Source organism: Dermacentor albipictus, chromosome 6, assembly GCF_038994185.2.
Source record: "Dermacentor albipictus isolate Rhodes 1998 colony chromosome 6, USDA_Dalb.pri_finalv2, whole genome shotgun sequence".
Taxonomy (NCBI): Eukaryota; Metazoa; Arthropoda; class Arachnida; order Ixodida; family Ixodidae; genus Dermacentor; species Dermacentor albipictus.
The window spans coordinates 120,665,835-120,693,317 of record NC_091826.1 but is presented as its reverse complement, the minus strand read 5'-3'; the positions used below and the strand labels follow the sequence as shown (position 1 = coordinate 120,693,317).

At 44.9% G+C, this 27,483-nt stretch overlaps 1 protein-coding gene across 6 annotated transcripts in view; it reads right to left on the bottom strand.

Annotated features, from left to right (window-relative positions):
• The window catches only part of LOC135913793 (ATP-binding cassette sub-family C member 2-like), a 272,909-nt gene that overhangs the window by 217,704 nt on the left and 27,722 nt on the right, over nucleotides 1–27,483 (bottom strand). For 5 of the 6 annotated variants that reach the window (XM_065446481.1, XM_065446480.1, XM_070541305.1 and 2 more), the window contains exon 2: nucleotides 9,080–9,258. In XM_065446481.1, the coding sequence (XP_065302553.1) occupies nucleotides 9,080–9,238 (159 nt within the window). In that variant the 5' untranslated portion in view covers nucleotides 9,239–9,258. Of the gene's footprint in view, nucleotides 1–3,760; nucleotides 3,827–9,079; nucleotides 9,259–27,483 lie in introns of those variants that run through there. The other variant, XM_065446482.1, reaches the window with a different exon arrangement.

Below are 27,483 nucleotides of genomic sequence, written 5' to 3'. Positions count from 1 at the left end.
GAAGAAAAGGAAAGCAAAGTGGTGAATAAAAGCGCCAAGTAAAACGTGAAGAAGTTAAAACTGAACTAAATTGAACAAAACAAGGCGGTAATGACGAAGAAAGAGCAGTCATCTGCACAGACATAAATTGCGCGAATATCTTTGAAGAAAAGAAGAAACTGGCACTAGTACGAAGCACTCTGAACTGAAACGACGAGTTCGTTGTTTCTGCGAGCTGGAACTTTGGACACATCGCCAAAGAATGTAAAGAGCGTGCTGATGACAACGGATGCTTCTCACAGAAGTGAAAGAATTACAGTGGATCGAAGAAGGCGCTCTGTGCCAGAGGTGGAAATGCCTCAAGGTTACGCATCTGGGACCTTGACAGTGGAACACGCGGCTTCGTGATGTCAAAGAGTGCCCAATCCGCCAACTTCAGCTCTGCCGCTCATTTGTTGATGCAGCAAAGTAGTAAATCATTGAGGTTGTCGAAGGAGGACAAGTGTAGACTGAACTTTGAAAAAACTGTGGTGGCACTCTTATTGAGCTTGGAGATATTCTCTACGTACCAAACTTGCACGGCAACCTGTTTTAAGTTCGGAACATCGATTAAAGTGGTCTAAACGTGACTTTTAGCAATAGAATAGCTAAAATGAGTGAAGGATATGGTGACCTAATTTTCGCAGAAAAATGTGATGGTAAATTGTGCACTGTGAATGAGTCGTTTCAAAAGCTGAAGTTGGCAAAAGCAACAAACGTTGTGTAGTGGTGTGAGCGACTCGGTTATCTCCAGCAGGAAGCCGTGATAAACTTCACCGAGGTGGCAGCAGCAGTGAGGACGTAAAGTTCTGAACGTGTGTACTTGGCTAATTGAAGAAAAGCAGTTTTCCGAAGGCGGGTGGAACGAGCGCTATAGCTCCTTTGGATCTGGCTCAATCGGATGCTGTTGAAAAGGTCACATTTGTCTGGAAGCGAGGGTCAAACCACTTTTTCAAATTTATTGATGACAACTTATTGAAGCAGCAGTGGCGTTGAGGTATAACACCCGCCTCGCGTGCAAGGGGTCCGTGGTTCGAATCCCGGTGCCGGCAATTTTCCACCGGATTAAAAAAAATTACAAAAAAACCGCGTGTTGATAAAATTGCACAAACAGGCCTGGAGTGTGGCATGATCCCGGTGACCAGAACCGGTAACGCACTCCCTCACCAGAGCAGGATTGGTCACACTGGTGCAGTACTTGGCCACAACCTCCTATATGAACACAACAATCAAACCCCGGCCCTCAGTCCCCAGCAGCTGCGAAGCAACTGACCACGGCGGCGGTCAGACCTGCAACGCAGCAGAGGGTGCTAAGAATCACTGGCTCCGGACAGGCCGCCAATGGAATATGAACCTGGCAACGTTTAACGCTAGAACGTTATCTAGTGAGGCGAGTCTAGCAGTGCTATTGGAGGAATTAGGGGGCACTAAATGGGATATAATAGGGCTCAGTGAAGTTAGGAGGCCAAAAGAAGCATATACAGTGCTAAAAAGCGGGCACGTCCTGTGCTACAAGGGCTTAGCGGAGAGAAGAGAACTAGGAGTCGGATTCCTGATTAATAAGAATTTAACTGGTAACATACAGGAATTCTATAGCATTAACGAGAGGGTGGCAAGTCTTGTTGTGCAACTTGATAAGAGGTACAAAATGAAGATTGTACAAGCATACGCCCCTACATCCAGTCAAGATGACCAGGAAGTTGAAAGCTTCTATGAAGACGTGGAATCGGCGATGGGTAGAGTGAAAACTAAGTACACTATACTAATGGGCGACCTTAATGCCAAGGTAAGCAAGAACCAGGCTGGAGACAAGGCAGTGGGGGAATATGGCATAGGCGCTAGGAATAGCAGGGGAGAGTTATTAGTAGAGTTTGCGGAACAGAATAATATGAGGGTAATGAATGCCTTCTTCCGCAAGCGGGATAGCCGAAAGTGTACGTGGAGGAGCCCGAACGGCGAGACTAGAAATGAAATAGACTTCATACTCTGCGCTAAGCCTGGCATCATAGAAAATGTGGACGTGCTCGGCAAAGTGCGCTGCAGTGACCACAGGATGGTAAGAACCCGAAGTAGCCTAGACCTGAGGAGGGAACGGAAGAAACTAATGCATAAGAAGCCGATTAATGAGTTGGTGGTAAGAGGGAAAATAGAAGAATTCCAGATCAAGCTACAGAACAGGTATTCAGCTTTAACTCACGAAGGGGACCTTAGTGTTGAAACAATGAACGACAATCTTGTGGGCATCATTAAGGAGTGTGCAATGGAAGTCGGCGGTAACTCCATTAGGCAGGATACCAGCAAACTATCGCAGGAGACGAAAGATCTGATCAAGAAACGCCAGTGCATGAAAGCCTCTAACCCTACAGCTGGAATAGAACTGGCAGAACTTTCGAAGTTAATCAACAAGCGTAAGACAGCTGACATAAGGACGTATAATATGGACAGAATTGAACATGCTCTCAGGAACGGAGGAAGCCTAAAAACAGTGAAGAAGAAACTAGGAATCGGCAAGAATCAGATGTATGCGTTAAGAGACAAAGCCGACAATATCATTACTAATATGTATGGGATAGTTCAAGTGGCTGAGGAGTTCTATAGAGATTTATACAGTACCAGTGGCACCCACGACGATAATAAAAGGGAAAATCCCAAAGGTAACGCCGGAAGAAGTAAAGAAAGCCTTGGGAGATATGCAAAGGGGCAAGGCAGCTGGGGAGGATCAGGTAACAGCAGATTTGTTGAAGGATGGTGGACAGATTGTTCTAGAGAAACTGGCCACCCTGTATACGCAATGCCTCATGACCTCGAGCATACCGGAATCTTGGAAAAACGCTAACATAATCCTAATTCATAAAAAAGGAGACGCCAAAGACTTGAAAAATTATAGAGCGATCAGCTTACTGTCCGTTGCCTACAAACTATTTACTAAGGTAATCGCAAATAGAATCAGGAACACCTTGGACTTCTATCAAGCAAAGGACCAAGCAGGATTCCGTAAAGGCTACTCAACAATAGATCATATTCACACTATCAATCAGGTGATAGAGAAATGTGCGGAATATAACAAACCCTTATATATAGCTTTCATTGATTACGAGAAAGCGTTTGATTCTGTGGAAACCTCAGCAGTGATGGAGGCATTACGGAATCAGGGTGTAGACGAGCCGTATGTAAATATACTGGAAGATATCTATAGCGGCTCCACAGCCACCGTAGTCCTCCATAAAGCGAATAACAAAATCCCAATAAAGAAAGGCGTCAGGCAGGGAGATACGATCTCTCCAATGCTATACACAGCATGTTTACAGGAGGCATTCCGAGACCTGGATTGGGCAGAATTGGGGATAAAAGTTAATGGAGAGTACCTTAGTAACTTGCGATTCGCTGATGATATTGCCTTGCTTAGTAACCCAGGGGACCAATTGCAATGCATGCTGACTGACCTGGAGAGGCAAAGCAGAAGAGTGGGTCTAAAAATTAATCTGCAGAAAACTAAACTAATGTTTAACAGTCTCGGAAGAGAACAGCAATTTACAATAGGTAGCGAGGCACTGGAAGTAGTAAGTGAATACATCTACTTAGGGCAGGTAGTGATTGCGGATCCGGATCATGAGACAGAAATAATTAGGAGAATAAGAATGGGCTGGGGTGCGTTTGGCAGGCATTCTCAGATCATGAACAGCAGGTTGCCATTATCCCTCAAGAGAAAAGCATATAATAGCTGTGTCTTACCAGTACTCACCTACGGGGCAGAACCCTGGAGGCTTACGAAAGAGTTCTACTCAAATTGAGGACGACTCAACGAGCTATGGAAAGAAGAATGATAGGTGTAACGTTAAGGGATAAGAAAAGAGAAGATTGGGTCAGGGAGCAAACGCGAGTTAATGACATCTTAGTTGAAATCAAGAAAAAGAAATGGGCATGGGCAGGACATGTAATGAGGAGGGAAGATAACCGATGGTCATTAAGGGTTACGGACTGGATCCCAAGGGAAGGGAAGCGTAGCAGGGGGCGGCAGAAAGTTAGGTGGGCGGATGAGATTAAGAAGTTTGCAGGGACGGCGTGGCCACAATTAGTACATGACCGGGGTTGTTGGAGAAATATGGGAGAGGCCTTTGCCCTGCAGTGGACGTAACCAGGCTGATGATGATGGTGATGATGATGAATCGAGATTCGCTATAGTGTACCCTATAAAGAGTAATTATGAAGTGGTGGGCAGGTTCGACCATCACGGACGAATCATCGAGAACCTTCAATAGACGTCAGTTAGAAAGTTATGCAGCGGCGGCAGAGCGGAATACACGAGCCAGGAAATCATTCAATACCTTGCTAAGCACGGTATATCACGACACCTGATGGCACCTAAAACACCTCAGAAACATGTGGTGGCTGAAAGGTTGAATCGAACGCTGTTAGGGATGGCGACCTGTCTAATCATTGAACCGAGCGTCACAGACGAAGTGCGGGCTGAAGTTAGGGTCACTGCATCACACACTCACAACACGTCTCACGAAAAGCACTTGACGGAGTGGCTCTGAAAGCCCTGTGGCTTCGTAGAGCGGCCAAATAAAGTCTCCCAGTAGTGTTTGGGTGCAAAGTACGGATGGTGGATAAAAGCTAGTGCAGAAAGATAAAGCTGAATGCAAGGACCAAGGAGTGTGTGCTGGCGGGTTACCCAAAAGGAGTGAAAACATGAACTCTGGGACTGGTGCAAATTTCTTTGTAAGTCGCGATCTAACCTTCAATGAAAACAGCTTCCCATTCCAGACTGAGCCGGGAGGTCGAATCACCGAAAAAGACGAAGATGGTGCAGTTGACCTGGTCACAGTCACAGATGACGAAAATTCTAACCTGAGGAAGAGAGTGTTGTAATGTTAACACCTACTGTGACGAGGTGGCGATCTCAGAAGAGGAAGATGTTTTTACTCCTCTGGTGGCGGAGACCACCAACTTGTTAAGACGTTCGGAGAGGATAGCAGCAAGGAGCACCTTCCGAAATCACCTCGTTCATGTTGCTCTTTGACGAGGTCGATCAGCTTGGATGATCCTCAAACATTGGAAGAAGCACTGTCAGCACCCAATGTGATGTAATGAAGAAAAGGTATGGATAGGAGCTAGGCAACGTGAAGACGAATGACACATGGGAAATAGTTCCAAGACCAAAGGGCTAACAAGTCTTCGCATGCAAGTGGGTATGCAAGAAGTTCGATAAAATGGGGACCTGGAGCGTTGCAAGGCTCGACTTGTTGCTTGTGGTTATTCTACGGCAGAAGAAGTTCTCTTCAAGAAGACCTTACCGTGGTTAAAGCTCAATTCTACCCGAATGCTGTTGGCAACATCAATTGAAAAAGAGTGGAAGATCCATCATGCTGGCCTGTCTGCTGCATATTTCACAGAGACCTTGAAGGAGAGTGTGTACATGGAACAACCTGTAAATTACGAGGAATGCAAAAGTGGCGTGTTTCTCGAAAAGAGGCCTATGTGAACTACATCAATCTGGATGGGAGTGGAACCTAGAGCTGGAGATGTTTTTGAAGACGGAAGGGTTTTCTTCGTCCAAGGCGGAACCATGCGTGTGCATTAGGCAGCAGGGGACATCATCGTAGGTGTCTATGGGGATTATCTCCTGATTCTCGCAAAGATTATCCAGTGTCATACACCACCACCAGATCGTTTGTGTCAATTGGACAGTGTGCATGCTACCAATTGCCTGCCATCAGAGGGACCATGAGCGACCTCCCGCTTTTTCCCTTTCGGCAGTAACAGGTAATAAAACCAACAGCGCAACCTTCAAACAAGTCGCGAGTTGCTACATGGGCTCCTCTCGCTGCTCCGACTTTAACCAGGCTTCGCCATCTACAATAGCTTGCGGAAGGCTGCTAGTACGCATAACGGCTTTCCTCTAATTTCGCCTGGTCCACACTCTGCACCAACCAGCTTCACACTGCCAACGATTTATTTCTGTGCCAATAGTACTGTACGATTCATTTCTTTCCCAACGTTTGTTGGACCCACCTAATCACGGCTGACCCTACCTTCCTTTGTCAATCTGTTTTCGTCGGCTTGCCATCCAGTCTTTACGACAGCCCAGATGAATAAATCAAGGAAACCTGTTAACACATCTCGCTTACCGACACAGTGGAAGGGCTGACAGCACCTTCCCAAGGCATTATTCAGAGTTATCTCCCAGATCACGCTCCTCTAGCTGTCCATAGCTTTGCACCGCGAACCAAGTCGGCAAAGCAGCATGCGACAGGTCATTGCGACTCGTCATTAGAGATAAGCACGAAAGTGGGACAGCATGCTAGGTAATTCACGTGTTTGAACAATTCCACAAAAAATAATAATTTTAAACGACTGTCTGTGGTCAGACTTCGTGGTCGGTCATCGACACGACCACCACAGGCTCTAGAAATCAGCAGCGTGGGCAATACCTCGCGATGAAGGTGCACAGAGAGCAAACGCGAGTGACCATGCGAACAGAGAATCGTGCACTGGAACAGTCATCTGTTGAACCAGAAGCTCCGACCAAACGACGCCTCACCTATCCTCTTCCCCAGTCACGGAGTCTCATCGCAAGCTTACCGCTCTTCGGATAACTTTGCCGGGCAACAAAATTCCTCCGCGGCACTTTTAGCTTCAGCCACCAGGTAACTTTCTTGATTCCCATTGCTTCCACACGGACGCCACCCGGACTGCCTGAAGGAAACTATGGACTGCAGCCCATCTTCTTGTTGTCATACTTCTGTTATTTATATATATATATATATATATATATATATATATATATATATATATATATATATATATACTACGATAAATATATATATATATATATATATATATATATATATATATATATATATATATATATATATATATATATGTATTCGATCGCACTACGCGCTTTGGGGCCCGAGAAGCTCCGAGAAAAACAAGGTGCCGCAGGTCCGGAGGCGCGCTGGCGCGTGCTTCCCGTCCAGTTGCCTCCACTTGCCGCTCCCAGGAACCAGCGGCAACATGGCCTGGCCGGGTCCAGCAAACCATGGCCATGGTGACTTACGCTCCCCAACCACCTCCACACCCTATAGAGGCGTGAATGCTTCAGTAGTTGGGGTAATTCCAGTATTGAAGAGGCAAAATAAGCATTGAAAGTTGTTTTATATTTAACCGTAAGCAAGGTCATCTTGAGGGAAACGTGCTGCACTCTAGTTGGGTAATAGCACGCATGGGCATGTAGAATACATTCTGCAATTTGTGTAATCCGTAAAAAATAAATCATATTGTCACAATAAAACACACTTATTCTCATTTTCGCTTTTATCAGTAAAGTGTATCAGTAAAGTAAGAGTAAAGTAAAGATGAGACATGATTCACCTACAGACCGTTTCAAAGCGCTCGCTTGCACGACTGAAGCTAGTCTACACTGGTATATGTTTCTTCAAGGTTGCGTCTATGAACTGAGTAGAGCTGCAGTGTTGAGAGAACCGGGTTCAAAATCAGCTTAATGTCGGATATGATTTTTTATGAGAATAATGCGATAGTACGTAGACAAGAGCACACATAAATTGGAAATTATTGAAAATTGAAATTATTGAAATTGAAATATTGAAAATTGGGATATTTGAAAAGTAGAAATGCTCACCGAAAAAGAATGTTTGGCAATTTGAGTCGTTTAGATTTTCTTTGTCTTCCTGTTCTGTTTTTTTTTCGATTTTCACTAACATTTCTTGTTGGTGACATTTTTTTGTTGGTGGCTGACAAGACAATTGTTCGATGGTTTACTCCGTTTTGAGAGTAAATGTTACTGCGCTGATGATTGCAGCTTTCAGAGGATACAAAAGCGGTAAATATGGAACGCGGTTGTAACAAATAACGCAAGTAGAGAAAAGCACGCTGCACGGACCATACAAGTAGTACAAAAAAACATCCGGTGACAAGACACTGTAGGATCAGAACCCTTTTCCTGGCATCACTCATGTTCGTCGACCCCAGTCAACCACCGTCGCATTCCAATTATGGTGCGCCAGGGCGCGTCTACCACGTTACCGGACCCCTCACACACGTTGGCGACCCCCACTTCGTGCGCCGCACGTCGAGGTATTGTCTCCCCCCCCCCCCCCGCTTCTTGACTCTTCCCGAAAGTGCAACGGGAGGCTGGCATGGTTCCAGGTAGTTGATCTTGGTCCCGAGCAAAGTTGTTCGGCGGCTCTGGAAGGTCGTTCGAGAACAAGCCCTCTCCTCTAGCTGAGCGCTTCCAGGCGAGGAGGCGACGCCGGAGACAAGTCAACTATCGCACAATGGACCCCTGGGAGCTTCCCCATTGGCCGAATGAGACCGTACTTGCACGGGCGCCTACTACTGGAGGAAAAGGACAACATTTGAGCTGGCTCGACGACTGGCCGAAAATGACGTGACACGGAGAGACCGAAAGGGTTAAAAGACAGAGACAGGAAGAATAGTTTTTTCCGTTCCTGCCACGGACCGCAGCGTCCGATCTGTTACCGGCCGTCGATGGTTTTATGGCTGTTCATTGCTTTGTGTTATTACTGTAAATAATGTAAATAAACCTTTTGTTCTTAAAATCTTCCTCAACGTCGGCCAACTCCGCACTCAACGGCAAGATCTAATAACGCCCAGTTCTATGCGACAAACCCTAGCAACAACCCTTTTATTACAGGCACACAGCCATGCTCTCAAGGGCATGATTCATCTGGAGAGCTTCTTCACATTTTTCAGAAACTAAGATTAAATATGTCTCTCAAGCAAGATCGATCTGTCCATATTTGTGGATGATGAAGTTACAAACAAATAATAAACGACGTTCGCACTGTGGTTACGTTATCGAAGGCAATTTTCTTACTCCACCGTAAGGAGACCAATTCTGTTAAATTTAAGAACAGTCTCTCTTGCAGCGTAAACAGCTACAAACCATTATGTAAAAAAGTCTGTATTAATAGAAAACCTGTTTGTTCGATAAAAATAGAAAGCTTCCGCCTTTTTTTCTGCTGATTACTAATTTTTTTACAGTGTAGCCATGTACACAATAACGTCGGCTCACCATTTGTGTGACATCCAGCAACGTCCAGTACGGCCCATTCGGAACACAGGGGTAGTTGTTGGGTGCGGTTTGCGCTGTGCCGAACAAGACAAGTACTCCAAGGGGAACGCACTTGAGTAAGATCGCCGCAACCTTTGCTGGCCATAGCTCGTCGCCCATCTTTCAAGCACGTTCTAAAGCTAAAAAAAAAAGAGGGAGAGAATGGCATGTAGGCAAGGCGCATACGTTGTCGCCAATTGTAGCAACGCTCAGAGGTCATCATTCCGCAAATTTATTTGTTTCTTTATTTAATTATTTATTCACTTGTTTATTTCTTCATTTACGCATACTGCAGCACATGAAGGGTTATTGCAGGAGTTGGTACCATTCATAAAATACAAAAAAGTAAGCGTGTTCATAAAAAAATGTCGGTGCTTCGCCCGAAAAGCGAAGCATCGACTGCGATAGAAAATTAGTGGACATCTATACGATGTAAGAACATTAGTTTTATCGGACGCATAAACTTGTAAACATAGGCATACTAACTAAATAAAGAAGCACTGTGTCACACACAAGTAATCACTCGATGACCGCGGAAACGCACTGTCAAAACATTGGAGTGAGGAAGTGCGGCAGCATCAGCGAGCGAATTGAATTTTGTCCTTTCTTTCACATCAGCACGAACTAAGCCGCAAAAACACAGCGTACGGCAGACTCTGTGCCCGTCGCAGATGGCTTTACAGATACAGTGGCCCGGGCGACAGCGCGCGCCCGCCCGGGCCGCTGTATCTTTAAAGCCATCTGCGCTGCCGCCCGGGCCACCTGGGCCGCCAGGACCGCCCGGAGTAGAACGCGCTCGTCCCTCATCAGGGCCGACACATGGTCAATCCGCCCATCCGTTATCCGTTGTGCTCTCGTCCGCCTACGTGCGGATGGCTCTCCGGTCGGGACGGGTGAGCGGTCGTAAATCTGCCATCCGCCGCCTGCTCGTCTCTTATTGGCGGACAGGGTCAGGCGTCGTCACGCAAACTGCTATAACTCAACTGCTATGACTGCTACCGGGTGGAAACGGCATCCGACCGGACGGCCAGGAGCATAATAACGCTCACACAAGAACAGGAACACTGCACCCGTTTTTTTCAGTGACAGCCCTTTTCTCCGACGTTCCGAAGTCGCTCCGGCGCGTGTGATGACGTCGGTCTCGGGCCACGGCGATCGCGGTTTTTCTATCTTCGTTGTCGTTTTCAATTTGCAGCACTCTTACTCCTTAAGGTGAGCACCACTGTACGGATTTTCGTATAGGGGTCGATCTACGAAGCACAGCTGGTTCAGCCTCTTCTGGTAGCGGCGGCACACCAGCTGGTTGATCTTTCGAAGGTTGTGCCGGCACAGGACTGTATCGAGGACGCACTTGATCCATGTGACACTGAAGCTCACCTTCTGCCGTTTCAATGGTGATCATTCGAGATCCTCTTGTTTCTTTTACTGTGGCTGGCAGCTACCTTTCTCCCTCTCCGAAGTTGCGAGCCCAAACAGGAGTGCCCGGGTTCAGCTTGCTTCCTTGATCTGCCTGTGGACAGATAGGAAAGGTTACGGGCGGTGGAAGGTACATGTCTAAACGAGAACGGATCTGATAACCTAACAGACTTTGAGACAGTGATCGTCCATCATCCAGGGGCGTTCTACGTTAGCTAAACAGCAGTTTAGCCAATCGCTCAGCCAAGTCACCTGACCGAACCTTCTTGAGGCCATCTTTCAGCGCCCGCACGGCGCGTTCAGCAAGCCCGTTCGCTTGGGGGTGATATGATGCCGTACGAAAGTGCTTTATGTTATTTCCTGTCAGAAACTTCGTGAAAGTCTCTGACGTGAACTGAGTTCCGTTGTCTGTCACAATGGTTCTTGTTATGCCCAGCCTGCTGAAGATTTAACGCAAGAATCTAACTGTCGATTGCGCTGTGTCATGCCGCACTGGAATTGCTTCGATACATTTCGAATGTGAATCTATAGACACTGGAATCATAGTGTTATTTACTGAACGAGCATAATCCAAATGTACACGTGACCCATTCTCGTGCGTTAGTGGCCTGCTTGCTGGTATTTTTGCCGGCGGCACTGCGCTTGCTTTTATGCATGTAGCAGAATTCCGTCTGATTTGTTCGATAGCTCCGTCGATGCCGGGCCACCACATGACCGTACGGGCCAATGCCTTCATTGCAGACATTCCCTGGTGCGTCTCATGCTGGAATTGCAGCATGTCACTACGAGCAGCCTCGGGAATCAAGACCCCAGTAATTGAGACCTTCGTAAACGGTTAGCTCACTCTTTCGTCCAAAGTATGGGTCCAACCGCGGATCGGGTGCTTTCCGCTCCTTTCGCCAATCATGAAGCACGTAGGATTTGACATTTCTAAGTACTTGATCTTTCTCGGTCAGCTGTCTCATTGCTTGCGACGAAAGGGGTGTGTCATACAGCTGCTGCAGCGAGTGCACGTACTCGTGTAACTCCTCTGATGTGTCCTTGGTGGTGTATGGAGGAAGCCGACTGAGTGCGTCTGCATCCAGGTTGTCCGAGCAAGGTTTGTACTCTATCTTGTACTGGTATGCTCCCAATAGCAAGGACCAACGCTCAATTCTTGGGGCAGCCATGATAGGCGTGGGACGAACTTCGCGAAATACACCCACCAGCGGCTTGTGATCTGTGATCAAGGTGAATGTTCTTCCCAGTAACTAGTCCCGAAAGTTTGATACCCCGAACACTAGGGCCAATGCTTCAAGCTCCAGTTGAGAATAAATTCCTTTCCCTTTTGGTAAGTCTTCGAGAGCGCAAACTTATAGGCTTGTCAACATTGCCAATGCGATGGCACAGTACCGCTCCGATTCCGTGCGGTGACGCATCGCACTCCAAGCTCAGTGGCAGTGAGGGATCGAATAGAGTATGCATTTTGGCATTGCATAAAGCGTCTTTTGACTTCTGAAACGCTTTCCGTTGTTGCGAGTCCCTATTCCAGCGACGTTATTTCGTTAGCAAATAGTAGAGCGGGAATAGCAGACTGGCCATATTGGGAAGGAACTTGCTGTAGTAAGTAAGAAGACCCAAGTAGGAACGCAGTTCGCTCACGTTCTTGGGTGTTGGCGCCTTCATGATAGCGTTCTTGTTCTTCTCCAGAGGTTGCAGCTCTCCCGTACTGACCTTGTGGCCAAGGTACGAAACCTCAGGCATCCTTAAGGTGCACTTGTCCTTCCTTAGCTTGACGCCGTACTCTCGACAGCGCTGGAGAACTGCCTTGAGGCTCTTTCCGCCGTCATTCCCCTTCTCGGCAACCAAAACTTCGTCCAAGTACCCCTGGACTCCCGGCAACCCGTTCAGGACGCTGTCCATTATTCGCTGAAAGATAGCTGGGGCAGAAGACACATCAAATGGCAGGCGATTAAAGCGGAATAATCCCCGATGTGTGTTAATGATCGTCAGCTTCTTTGACTGCTCATCCAGGGGAACCTGGTTGTAGGCGTCTCGAAGGTCCAATGTGCTGTAAACGTCACCTTCGTGCCATGCAGCAAAAAGGTCCTTAATTTCCGGAAGTGGGTACTGCTCCACCACACAGCTGGTATTTATCGTTATCTTGCAATCGCCACACAAGCGAACTGTTCCGTCTTTCCTCATTACCGGAACTATCAGCGTCGCCCACTCCGAGTGAGCCACCAGGGACAGTACTCCCGATTTACCAAGCCTGTCCAGCTCGTTAGAAACCTTTTCTCGCATTGCATATGGAAGTGGCCTGGCTTAGAAGAACCTTAGAAACGCATCCTCATTCATGTATAGATGAGCGGGCGGAACCGTGAACAGACCCAGTTCAGGTGCAAACACGTCCTCGTACTCACACAGGATCGCTTGCAAGTTTAGCCCTTGCTCCTTAATGCTGGACACGCTCGAAACCGCAGCCTCTTCGTTGTTCAGTGCCTGAATGAGATCATGGAATGAGATCATTCAGACATCGCCCAATTTGATCAACGTAACGTTTTCCGCACTTGAGTGCAAAACAATAAACAACACAATGTGCGCAATTAACAAACTTATTTTTGCGGTTCTTGTCACAGGAAAGTGGAGCTACCTTATTGGGATTAGTGAGATTGCAAATCCTCATTAGCTTGTTAGGGGCAGAAAACACTACACGAACATTCGCTCGCTGGGCGATTTTCTTAAGATTATGTGAGAGAGAGAGAGAGAATGAAACATTTATTTGAAGTCGTGACTTGTCAGTCGAGGTACGTGGGAGGCTCCCTTATCCAGGAACCCTCTGGCTTGGATCGCCCTCCGGGCCCGGGCGACTAGTTCGCGCTGGTCGACCAGGTGCGACTTGGAGATCGCAGCCTCCCACGTTTCAGCGAGGAGGTTTGGATCTGCGTCTGCTGCTATTAGTTGTGTCGCTGTGATGCTTGCTCGGGTGTTCTTGCATTGCAGGAGGAGGTGCGCCAGGGTGTCAGGCACGTTGCAGTGTGGACAGGTGTAGCTGTATAGCGTCGGGTGGAAATGATGCAGCAAGATTCCGTGGGTAAAGGTATTGCTCTGGAGTCGCCCGTAGTCGGTGCCTTCGTTTCTTGTTAGTTTGGGATGTGGTGGAGGGTACACCCTGCGTCCAAGCCGATAGTGTTGTAGTAGTGCTTGATAAGTTAACGGTATTGTTTCTGTTTCCTCCGCAAGATTATGTGAGATGGTGTGAATATAAGGGCTGACGCTAGTCCTACCCCGAGTAGAGACAGGATTATCTGCGCACTGGCTGTCGTTTCTACGCTCTCTTAGAATCCGTTCTGCTATTGACACTTGTAGGGACACGGGATAACCAGCCTGCGAAAGCCGTTCGCATTGAGAGGCAAAGCTAGACGAAACAGTATGATGGCACGACTTTTTGAAAGCATTACTAAGGCAAAGGTTAGCAATGCCTCTCTTGATCAACTTGGAATGGGCAGAATAAAACGGAAGAAGTGGTTTGTTAGCACGAGGTTCATAGGACCAACACGTATGAATATCCGAACAAGCTAAGCGCAAATCCAAAAACCGGATCTCATGATCCTGTGGGAGCTCGTAGGTAACGTCAAGTGTTCAGTAACATTGCCAGCAGCAAACGCGATCACCTAGATGTGTTCTTCAGCGCGAAAACGCACAGGCTCGACGTCCCGTTTAGGGTTATTGTTTCAGAAAAGGACACGTGGCAGAAGTCTGACGCACTGTTTCTGCAGGCCAAGCTAGCCATTTTACCCGTGAATGACCCGTTGTTAATACGCCACTCCGATGAAGTAATCGAATTTTTAAAGGACAACTCTGATCGAGGCTTTCAAGTCTTCTCTGTCGATGTGAAGGACCTCTACTGTTCTATTTCTCACAATGACCGGCTGTCAGCTATTTCACTGACAGTTGATGAAATTGGCGTCACCCGTTTTCAAAATAATGCCGGGCTGGCTAGTAATCACTTTTTAGAACTTTTGAGCTTTTATTTGTCATCTATGTTCACTACATGGAATGACACCGTCTATTAGCAGAAAAACGGAGTATACATTGGTTCGTGCATTGCCCCGCTCCTCAGTGATCTATCTTTAGCTCGCCTAGACGTCGCCATGTCAGTCAACCTTTGTCAGACTAACATTTCTAAAATATTTCGTTACGTGGACGATTTTTTTTGTTTTGTGTTCAGTGTTCTCCGGCTGACCTTGAGACTAAGGTTGCCTCGGGAGTGCCAATAGTCCAAGAATGCCTTGTACCCCTTGAAGTTACCTACAAGCTCCCACAGGACCATGAGATCCGGTTTTTGAATTTGCGCTTAGCTTGTTCGGATATTCATACGTGTTTGTCCTATGAACCTCGTGCTAACAAACCACTTCTTCCGTTTCATTCTGCCCATTCCAAGTTGATCAAGAGAGGCATTGCTAACCTCTGCCTCAATAATGCTTTGAAAAAGTCGTGCCACCATACTGTTTCGTCTAGCTTTGCCTCTCAGTGCGAACGGCTTTCGCAGGCTGATTATCCCGTGTCCCTACAAGTGTCAATAGCAGAACGAATTCTAAGAGAGCGTAGAAAAGACAACCAGCACGCAGATAATCCTGTAACTACTCCGGGTAGGACTAGCGTCATCCCTTATATTTACACCATCTCACATAATCTTAATAAAATCGCCCAGCGAGCTAATTAATGTTCGTGTAGTGTTTTCTGCCCCTAAATAGCTAATGAGGATTTGCAATCTCACTAATCCCAATAAGGTAGCTCCTCTTTCCTGTGACAAGAACCACAAAAATAAGTTTGTTAATTGCGCACATTGTGTTGTTTATTGTTTTCCACTCACGTGCGGAAAACGCTACGTTGGTCAAACTGGCCGATGTCTGACTGACAGGTTGCGCGAACGTGTTTACAATGCCAAGAATTGTATTACAGCTGGGGGGTTTCTAGCGCAGCACTGCAAAACGTGTGGTTGCGAACCTGTCTTAGAAGAATGCGTCATTCTTGGTCGCAGTCGTAATCAGTTCACAAGAGAAATCATCGAAGCAAAGGCTATCATTGGTCTGGGCCATGCATGTGTAAGCTCACCTTCGTTATCATTATCAGGCAATGAATTGGCGTATCTCCAACTGCAACCACAGGCTGTCTGAATATGTTACCACTTGGCTACTATCGGTGTTGTTGCTTGGTTTCTTTGTTATCTCTTGTTGTCATATGGTTTGCCGAGTGTGTAAGTAGTCTTGTGTCACGAAATAAACCGTCAGTTGGAAGTTAGAGCTCACTCTGTTTTCCGTTCCCTTTGATTACCCCTGCCTCCTTCCTTTTTTTGCTCTTTCGAGTTGTGCTACAAGCCTAAAACAGACTCAACCTAAAACAGACGTGTCTTGGCATTTGCCGCCTCACTCATAACCATCGGTCTTCCTCATAACAGGGCCTCCTCGCAAACATCCCGCGTACACGGGTTCACCCCAACCACAGCTTGACGCTCCTATTAGAGATACTGAATTTCGCGCTGCCCTATTGAAATTGCGCAATACAGCACCCGCGGAAGATCAAATTACGAATGCTGCCATTAGAAATCTTGATAATGTTTCCATATCTCACCTAGTTACTTAGTTTAACGAGTGTTCTGGGAGGCAGGTACCCTCCTTGCCTCCTGGAACCATGCAAAAGTCATATTTATCCCAAAAACGCACAAGCCCATCACCCTCGAGAACATCCAGCCCATTTTTCTTATTTTTATTTATTTATTTATTTATTTATTTACCCACAGCGCCACAGTGGCATTACAGTGGGGGGGGGGGGGGGGGGGGGGTTGTGCAAAAGAAAAAAATATTACAATGGCAGTCACAATCACAATGCAAACACTTCATTGTCAGTAATATTAACAAGAAATGAAGATAAAGCATTCCATTCTCGAACAGTGTGAGGAAAAAACGACATCTTGAACATATCGGTTCTTGACCTGAATTCACGCACTTTAGGGTTATGATCAACCCGCTCGGATCTGTAGTGTGGATGAAAAATGTACTTCTCCCTAGGAATAGCAATCTTATCGTAATATATGTTTTGAAAAAATTTAAGCCTTAGCTTTCTTCTTCTTACTTCAAGGGGTTCCCATTCTAATTCCTGTTTTATGCCAGACACACTAATTTATCTACTATAATTCCCAGAAACGTAGCGGGCTGCTAAGTTCTCGATTCTTTCTAATTTTTGTCTGTCAGTCTTTGTCGGCGGGTCCCATACAGCACAAGCATATTCCAACGCGGACCTAATATACGTTTGAAATGGCAAATCCCTAGAGTCTTGCGGAAACATTCTCGTGTTACGGCGCAAAAAACCCAACATTTTGCAAGCGTTAATCCCAGCAACATAATCAACATGTCGATGCCAACATAGTTTTGAGGTGATGTACACACCTAATACTTATATTCGAGAACAGTTTCCAGTAAGTGGCCCTTTATGTTATAGACGTAAGTAGGTACATTCTTTTTCCTCGTGGAACACATGTGCACTGTTTTTTGCAAATATACATTCATGTGCCACTGTTCGCACCACCGGTGCAATGTATTTAGGTCTTCCTGCAAAGCAAGCGAATCCTGGGAATTTTTCGCTTCTCTGTAGACCACACAGTCATCAGCGAAGAGTCGCATGTGGGAAGTAATATTCTCTGATATGTCATTAATGAACACAAGAAAAACCAACGGTCCCAAAACTGTCCCCTGTGGGACGCCTGACGTGATGGAAGCTGCATTTGATTTGGCTCCGTTTATTGTGACATACTGCCACCTTAAACTTAAATATTCCCTAATCCATTCTACAACATTCTGATTCACATTTAAACAGCGCAACTTGTGGACTAAGAGACCATGATCTAATACGTCAAAAGCCTTTTTTAAAATCAATGAATATGCAGTCAATGATACTACAACGATCCATAGCTTCGCATACCTCATGAACAAACTCTGTTAGTTGTGTAACACGGGATCTCCCTTGCCGGAAGCCGTGCTGATGTGGATTTAATAAGGGATTGAGATGATTCATTATGTTTGTATATAGGATGTGTTCTAGAGTTTTACAGACATTACGTATTAAGGATATAGGATGGTAATTAGAGGCCAATTCCCGAGGCCCGTTCTTATGATTAGGGACCACGCAGGCAACCTTCCAATCGACAGGAAGAGAACCAGTGCGCAAAGATTTCTTTAATAGGAGTGCTAAAAAAGGAGGTACAGATTCGGCACACAACTTTAAAAGGCCATTGGACAAACCATCAGGGCCTCCAGCTTTGGACACATCTAGTCGTTGAAGTAATGCAGTAATTCCCCTTTAATCTATTTCTATGGGTGCCATAGGATTAAGCTTAACTGGCTGAGAAGGAATGTCACAAGTTGTGCTGGGCCGAAATACTGAACTGAAAAAATCATTTATTTATTTATTTATTTATTTATTTATTTATTTATTTATTTATTTATTTATTTATTTATTTATTTATTTATTTATTTATTGTACCCTCAAGGCCCGAAGGCATTACAGAGGGGAGTGGGAAAACGGGAAGTATAACTAAAGTACGGAAAATAAACAATGCAGTGTGTTAGTAATTACTAATTTTACAATACTATGTAATATCTTGCCCAATATTTGTAAGTACGACAGACAATGTAAACAAAGTAGCAACTTGATAATTCCTGTTAGTACAATGTTAACCAGTGTCGTCCTTAGTCGCCTGTAAGTACGGCAAGTAAATGAAATAACATGTTAATATTTCCTAATTATACAATGTTAGCTAAAGCCTTACGAAACAGTTTGTTATCGACAATAGATACAATTTCACAGGGAAGGTGGTTCCACTGTCGTGATGATCTGGGAAAGAAAGATTGACTGAAAGTGTTAGTGTTGCCTGTTTGAAGTCCGACCTTATGGCGATGATCGATGCGGCTCGATAGGTAAAGAGGCTGAGAAATGAAGTTACTGTGAAGGGAGGAATGGTAATGAAATTTGTGAAACAGTGTCAAACGTGCTATTGTTCTGCGAGATGCAAGTGATGGAAGAGACAGATTATCCTTCATTGATGTTACGCTAGCGGTACGGTTATAATTTGAAAATATGAATTGGACTGAGTTATTTTGGACAAGCTCGAGTGAAGAAATGAGGTTTTCATGGTATGGGTCCCACACAGCTGCAGCGTATTCTAATTTAGGACGTACTAATGACTGGTAAAGTAGTAATTTTAAGGATGATGGTGCTTTGGAAAACTTGTGGCGTAAGTAACCGAGCATGCTGTTAGCTTTACTTATTATGTACTAAGTGAGTGTTCAAGGTTAGTTTTGCTATTATATGAACCCCTAAGTATTTGTATGAGTTAACGGGTTCTAAAGGAATTATATTTAGACAGTAAGTAGCAAGAGTACTTGAGGTGTTCCTCTGCACGCGCATAACTTTACATTTATTTATTTTTTATAGTACCCTCAGGGCATTATGAATGAAGCATTACAGAGGGGAGGGGCTAATAAATACAGATAAGTATGCAAGAAAGGAGAAAGGAAACACGAATACTAATCAGATTACAATGCATGGTACAACGTATAAATAACTCGAGAGCGACTCAGAAAGAGCATAATGCGGTAAAAATATAATTATACAAAGAAAAACGGAAAACTTCAGTAATACAGATTAAATATAAATACATGGTGTATAGGACAGGTTAGAGTGAGACAATAAGCACAGAATGATAGAAAATAAAGTATAATACAATATACAATGTTTGCAGATTAGGTAGATAATAAAAAAAGAAAACTTATCAACAATACTGTTCAGGAGGAAAAGGAATTGCTTCGTTATACATTCATATCAAGGCATACTAGATTATATTAGTGCGTGCCTTAGGGAAGTTATCTGTGTTAGTTATACAGACTAGTGTATCCGGTAGGTAATTCCATTCCTGGCATGATTTCGGAAGAAATGAATTACCATAGGTAGACGTTTTGTGGAATGGGATGTTTACCTTATGACGATGGTCCAAGCGTGCAGAAGTAAAAGAGGCTGGTTCGATAAGGCGTGATTTGAGTGTAGGAATTAAGTGGTATATTTTATGGAACAGGCAAAGGCGAGCGATTTTTCTGCGTTTGGAAAGGAGAGATATATTGAGGGCAAGTTTGATGCTAGTTACGCTTGCTGTGCGCTGGTAATTGTTAAGAATAAAACGAACGGACCGATTCTGCACAGCTTCTAAGCTGTTTATTAATGTTAATTGATGAGGGTCCCATATTGAGGATGCATACTCTAGATTAGGCCGAATGTTGGTGACATATAGCTGTTTTTTCAGGGAAGAAGGTGCGAGTGAAAAATTTCGTTTAAGATAGCCCAGCATGCGGTTAGCTTTTGATGTAATGTGTTGGATATGTCGTTTCCATGAGAGATTATTTGTAATGTGCACTCCGAGATATTTATAACAAGATACTGATTTAATACTCACTATTACTCACTCACTATACTCACTACACTCACTATACTCACTATTCTCACTATACTCACTATACTCACTATATTAAGTTCCATAAGCCAAGTGTTACACCAATCAATCACGTAGTCTGAGTCAAACTGAAGAGCATTAATGTCGTCGTTAGTAATTATTTCACAATATATCACGCAATCGTCAGCAAACAAGTGAATGTGAGATGTCAATGAAGAAGGTAGGTCATTAATATAAATCAGGAAAAGTAGGGGCCCTAGTACTGATCCCTGAGTCACACCAGAACGAACCTCAGTCAATGATGAATCGTAATTATTCGTAGTAACAAATTGATGACGGTTAGTAAGAAAACACTTGTAGCGTTCCTAACTAGAACGGCAATAGAAATGACATAATCTAAGTGAGACGGGTGTCGTCCGCCATTTTATTCCTACTTCTTCCTTCTCACTTCTCCCCTAGCCCATTCCTTCGTCTTCTTTCATGCGTCCAGCGCAGGCCACTTCACTCTTCCGGATTTCTTTTAATTACACCTCATGGGGTAATACTTGAATATGTTTCCAATAGCGGCGCACTCCGTTTGGCCCGAGGCTCCGGCGTTACAGACATTCTTCAATATTCCATGCTGGCATGCAGTCTTAACTTGAAATGGTCCGCAAAATTTTGAATTTGAGGGCACAGCTCCTTTCCTTACAAGGACATAGTCTCCAGGCTGTATGTCCGGTATCTCGCTACTGTGCCTTTTATCAAAGTTTCGCTTCATGCGGCGCTTGTAGACCTCCTGTTCTTTGACAGTTTTCCTTACTTCCGCAAGTTCGAGGTTCTCTAGGAGACCTAGCTCACGATCTACAGGAAGTATGGGCGCTGTACCCGAAGTTACAAAATGAGGGCTGCAGCCTAAACCCGAGGTGTATGATCTGTTGTGATGTTTCACAGCGGCCTCGAGACAGCACTTCCAGCCACCGGCAAAGTCTGGATACATCTTCAGATACTGTTTGATGTCTCGTATGGCACGTTCCGCTAGGCCGTTTGCTGCCGGGTGGTATGGAGAAGCATACTTTATCATTATGCCGTGCTCCTGTGCCCACTCTGATAACATGGCACTCCGGAAAGCCGGCCCGTTGTCGCAGACGAGCGTCTTTGTGTGTTTAAAACATTCGGCTTTGAGGAGGTCTATTACGCTGTTTGCGTCTTCTTTGCCAGCTTTAGCCGCAATCGTCCTTGTGCACTCATCTATGGGGAGCAAGAAAGCTTGCGTTCGCTTGACTCCTTCCCCCTTCTTTTTGAGCTCCGCGAAGTCCAAATGAATTACTTCGAACGGGACGCTTGAATATTCAGGGTTTGTCATAACGTCTGTCGATTGCTTGAATTTAACTTTGTTCACCTGGCAGAGGTGGCATGTGCGGATGTAATGGCTGATGTCGTTTTTCATGCCCGGCCATGTGAATCTCATGAGCAATTTCTTATAAGTGTGCCAGAAGCCATCATGTCCACCCGATTCAGGGGTGTCGTGGTATAAATGAAGAATCCTTGGAATCATAGTTGGTGGTACGTGATACCTTCCATTGATAAACTGGAGCTCTTCTGTACCTTCCCATAGCTTAATATGATTGATTGTCTCTGGATTATTGCTTGATTCCTGTACAAGTAATCTTGATAGTGCGTCAGCGTCAGTGAGGAGTGGGCCAGGACGGTGCGAAATTACGAAATCAAATTGTTGCAGATAGTTCACCCATCTAGCAATGCGGCCTCTTGGCTGGGCCATGCTCAGAAGTTGAGTCAGTGCTTGATGGTCCATGAAAAGTATGAATTTGGCACCTTACAGGTAAGTACGAAAGTACTGCACAGCTTTTAAGACGGCCAGAGCTTCCTTTTCTGTGGTACAGTAATTGATTTCGACGGGTTTCAGGGTATAGCTGCAGTACCCCACGACGTAGTGTTTGGCTTGATCAGCTTGTTTGGATGGCTTCTGGTATAGAACTGCACCGGTAGCATAATGTGATGCGTCCGTGTTCAGCACTAAAGGCAAAGAAAAATCCGGTATTCTTAAGATGGGGTCCGACGATATTAGTTTTACAAGCTCACCATAGACAACTTCGCACTTCTCGTCCCAATGAAAAGGCACGTCTTTCTGAGTTAAACGTGTGAGGCACCTTGTTCTCAGTGCGTAGTCTTTGATAAACGCCCGGAAGTGTCCTGCAAGGCCAAGAAAAACGCGCAGGGAGTGCACATCATAAGGCTTTACCAGCTTGGCGATTCTCTCTACCGATTCCTGCTTGGTGCTTTTAGTCTCTCCATCAAACACCCTGCCAAGAAATACTACGGTATCTTGAAGGAACGCACTTTTCTTGAAGTTGACTTTGAGTTGGGCAAGACTGAGGGCATGAAGAACTTTTGCAAGATGACTACGGTGTTCGTCCTTTGTTTTTGAGTAGAAGATGATGTCGTCGATGTACACATTACAAAACATGCCCAGGTAAGGTTTCAGAATGTCCGTCATGATCTTCTGAAACCACGCAGGGGAGTTTTTCCAACCAAATGGTAGGCGGTTGTACTCAAACAAGTCGAATGGAGTTATGAACGCGGTGTACTTCTTCGTTTCTTCACTTAGTGGAATCTGCCAAAAGCCCTTGCAGAGATCTATTCGTGAAAAACAATGGCAACCACCGGTTTCGTCAATGATGTCGTCGATTCTCGGCATTGGATAAGGTATCAATTCAGTTTGACGATTGAGAGCCCGGTAGTCTGTGCAGAGGCGGAATGTCCCGTCTTCTTTAGGTGCAATAGTTATAGGAGAAGCAAATGGTGATACAGAAGGCCGGATGATACCTGCGTCTAACATTTCTTGCAACTCCTTTTTCAGCCACACCTTTTTATCTCTGGACATATTATAGGGGGTTCTACGAACCACTGTTTTATCTGCGAGCTCGAAAGGAACGACATGAGATTTCATTGCTGTAGGGTAGCTTCCCATGCATATAAGCTCTGGGTACTTATTCCTGATGTCTTCCTGGTGAAAAATTAGCCTTGATACACTAGGTTCTTCACCAGGATCTTCTGTTCTTATCGTGTCTTCGGCCATTACCTTGTCATTCCAATAGAGGTTCATCTTAAGTTTTTTCATGTCTGGACGGGACAAAAGAAAATCGTAGGTGACATTGGGAATTGCCAATACGTCACTGGTAATAGCTTTTCCTTGAAATTCAATAGCCAGGGTTACCCATTCGCTATGCATGGTCACTGACCCATCGTAGGCTTGGACACGCAAAGTTCTACCAGCGTGCAGACGACTGGCATCCACTCGTCTTGTTGATAATAGATACCGAAGCTCCACTGTCAACGAGAGCCTTCATTTCAATGCCATCTACCTTAATGGGGGCATACAATAAGCTTGACGACACCAAATACACTGTCTCACTGAAGCTCTGTCTGGGGCTTGTGATGCACGGTAGACAGGTTATGTGGAAGTAGGTTGCCGTGAACTGCGGTAATTGGTTCTTCACCATCCTCACAGTCATGATTTGCGCTTCCCAGAGATCTGTTTATGAAGCTGTGTTCACATTCAGTTGACAGCAACGACTCTAGATGCTCACTCAGCTCACGAGAATCAAGTTGCGCTGTTCTACCATCTGGCTGTCTTCTCGATGTAATTCTTGGCACTGAGGTCTGTAGAAAGTTCAGAAGGTCATCAAACGTTCTTGGACCTTTGAGCTGGACATCAATACGGATCTCGATACACAACCCTTGCGTTATCAAAGCTACAACAGCAGAAGACGACAGTTTCGGTTCTGCAAAAAACAATAGGCGACGCTTCTCAAGACAGTACTCAAGCAGAGAGCCACCTGTATAACTGAACCGCAGTGCCGCATCCCATCTTTCTACTGCGTTGCCTTCGAAAGCCCCTAAAAAGTTGTTTTTCCACAGTTCCCAACATGTTGTTCCATGATCCATGAGTTGCACGTCATACCATTTTCTGGCTATATCGCCCAAATAGCGGCGCATATGCAAAATCTTTGTGTCGTCGGAGTGCCACATATTTCTGTCACAGGCGTACTCGAAAAACCACAGCCAGTAGTGTGCATTTTGCGAGTTTCCTTCAAAAACATCTGGTTCAACAATGCTTCGTGCTGACTGACCTTGACTAAGCGCTTGGAGGAAAGTTCTCATTATTTCGATCTGTTGTATAATGTTCCTTTGCAGTTCCATAACAGTCAAGTCTAGGCTCACCTTCCCGGCAGGCGTTTCCTCTTTGAGGGTGCCACGTCGTATGGGTTCCAGAACGAATTCGCTCAGTGTCTGCAGTTGTAGATTCACTGTCACCGATCCTGTTTGCACGAGGGCTTGGCGGCTGATTGCAGCTTGTTGGAGCACCACGTTGATCAGCGCGGTAGAACTAACTTCAAGAGGAAGGTCCGTCGCTGGCTCACCGTGCACTTGGTATCGGGTGAACACAACAGACTCCGATGACGCCTGGTCGACGAAAAACGTCACCCGCATGGCTGGTCTTCGAAAACTGTCGGCTGCGCCAAAATGTAGCATTCCTAACTAGAACGGCAACAGAAATGACATAATCTAAGTGAGACGGGTGTCGTCCGCCAATTTATTCCTACTTCTTCCTTCTCACTTCGCCCCTAGCCCATTCCTTCGTCTTCTTTCATGCGTCCAGCGCAGACCGCTTCAACACTCAATCCATTTCAGCAGGTTACTGTCAAGGTTTAAAAGACTCAGCTTGAATAGGAGCAGTTTGTGGCAAACCTTCTCGAATGCTTTGCTAAAGTCTAAAAATACACAGTTAGCACAGGAGGCACGGTCTAAAATACAGTGTAATCTATGAGTGAAAGTTATTAGTTGGGTTTCACATGAGAATGTTTTGCGAAAACCATGTTGAGCAGAGCTGAAAAATGTGTTCGAGTCAAGAAAGTCAACGAGATTAGTAAATATAACATGTTCAAGAAGTTTGCAACAGGTGCTCGTAAGCGAAATCGGGCGGTAATTCAGGGGTGAGCTTTTGTTACCAGACTTATGCAACGGAACCACCTTCCCTATTTTCCATTGAGCTGGCAGAGTACAAGTGTTTATTGATTGCTGGAAAATATTAGCAAATATTACAGAGCAGTATGTGGTAGTGTTTTTCAAAAATTTACTATTAATGGTATCATAACCGGGAGCTGAATTTAAAGGCAAATCATGAATCAGCCTAGCAATACCTGCAAAGTCAAGAGCTATGGGTTGCATAATGAGATAGTTGTAGTGTTCTGAGCGTGGTAGATCAATGTTCGATGAAGTGGAAAAATTATTTGCAAATGATTCACAGAGAATGTTTGCGCGAGCTTCACTTGAAATAACTTCACCAGACTCATCTTTCAAGGTGATCGAGGTATCAGAAGACGGGCTAATGACGCGCCAAAACTTTCGGATATCTGTCGTAAGCATGTCAGGTAATGTATGGCAGAAGTGATTGTCTTTAGCATTTTTAGTGCAGTTAAGTACAAATTATTGGCAACGTTATAGGTTTTCCAAGTTGTTTTACTTGCAGATGATTTAGCTAAGCGATAGAGACGTTTTTTTCTGTTAGATAGGCGCTTTATATAAGAGTTGTACCAAGGGGATTGAGGATTAGAAGTGATGATGCGATTAGGAATGAACTTTTAAGTTAATAGGCGTACTTGGTCTACAAATATATCCCAATTTGATTGGACCGTACGGTTCTCAAAATCAACAAAAAATGTTTGAATATATGACGATAGTTCATTGTTAATGGCTTCAAAGTTGGCTTTCTTGTCATCGCGTATTACTTTATTAACTTTTATCTTTTTGGGATGGAAGACTTTTACACCGAATGTCAGTAAGGCATGGTCGCTAATACCAGGTAGGTATGTTATGGAGGAAGCAAGTTCTGGTCGATTAGTTAGGATTAAATCAAGCGTGTTAGCGGTTCTGATGGATGATCTGGTAGGCTGAGTCACAAGTTGGGAAAATGAAAATAGGGAACACAGTGTACAGAAATCTTAAGCCTGAACGGAAAAAGGCTTTATGGTGGGTGTATGCGTATTCCATATTAAATTTGGAAAACTAAAATCGCCGAGTAAGAATAACGGTGCTGTAGGAAAACGGGAAAAAAATAGATTAATAGCATCGTGTAGCTGTTCAGTGAAAGTAGCAGATGACGAGGGTGAGCGGTAGCAAACGCCGAGGATTATCTTCAGTTAGGCAAGCCCACGTGGTTTCAAGTTCAGTGTTAATATCTATATGAAATGATGGAATATCTTTAGAAATTGTGAGAAGGACGCCTCCTCCTCGACGTGCAGATCGGTCACAGCGGTAGACAGCGAAATTGCCGGCGCCACAGAAAGTATCATAATCGCGCACATGTGCAGGAAGCCAAGTTTCTTTCAAGGCATAATTTTTGCATCGCACGTGTCGATTGCCGAAGATAAAGAATGAAATTTATTCCCAAGGCTTCTTATATTTGTAAAAAGAATAGGCAAGTAAGGTAAAGCTTTTTGTGATGTTAGGCCACTACCCCTTACGCTTCCCTATTGTGACGCACGTAGTGGAACCGAATGATTCTGTAATGTGCCAAATGCACTCTGGGCTCTTGCACGGACGCTATCGGTAGACGCGTCGTAAATATAACACTTATTGTTCAGAAATAATTTATTGTAGCGGAGTTTAAAGTTGGGGGAACCGGGGTGACTGGTACCGAACTCTTAACTTTTTGCGAGCAATGCGGGTGGGAACCGAGAAGTCTTCGCTAATAGTAAGGTTGTTGTTTGGATTGATCGCGCAGCGCGAACACTTTCTCCCGGGTTTTCGAATGTGAAAACTTTGCAACTATGGGGCGACACTCGTTAGGATCTAAAGGGCCAAGGCGATGTGCGCGATGGAGGGTGTCATCTGGAAATGTATCGAAGAATGATTTAATCGTTGATATTAACTTGGTCTCGGTTTCTTGCCATGATTCTTTTGTGTCAGGGATACCACGAAATATTAGGTTATCACGGCGCGATCTGTCTTCAATGTCAACGAGGCGTAAGTCAAGCGCTTCCAAGCGACAGGTCGTACTGTTTACCTTGGCATTCACTTCTGAGATTTCTTTGGCCACTTGGTCGACGTTTTTAAATTTTTCTTCAAGTAAATCTAAGCGATTTTGGAGACCTGTAATTTTCGTTTCAATGCTTTTCTGGCCATTTTGGATCGACTTTACATCAGCAGCTAGTTCGGCTTATGTTTTGGAAGTTTGAAGCGATCGAGTGTGCAGATCCTTAAGCAGTTTTAATAAAACGTTCATTTGTTCAGAAGGATCAGAAGGAAGCGATTCAATATCAAGCACAGATTCAGAACGTGTGTTAGGTCCAGGGTTAGTCTCGACATCCCCCAAACGTAATAACAGTAGGATAACAGAAAAACAGTCGTACACTGTGTCAAATAACACTGTGTGAAATAACACATTGAAGGAGTTTGCTTTTTC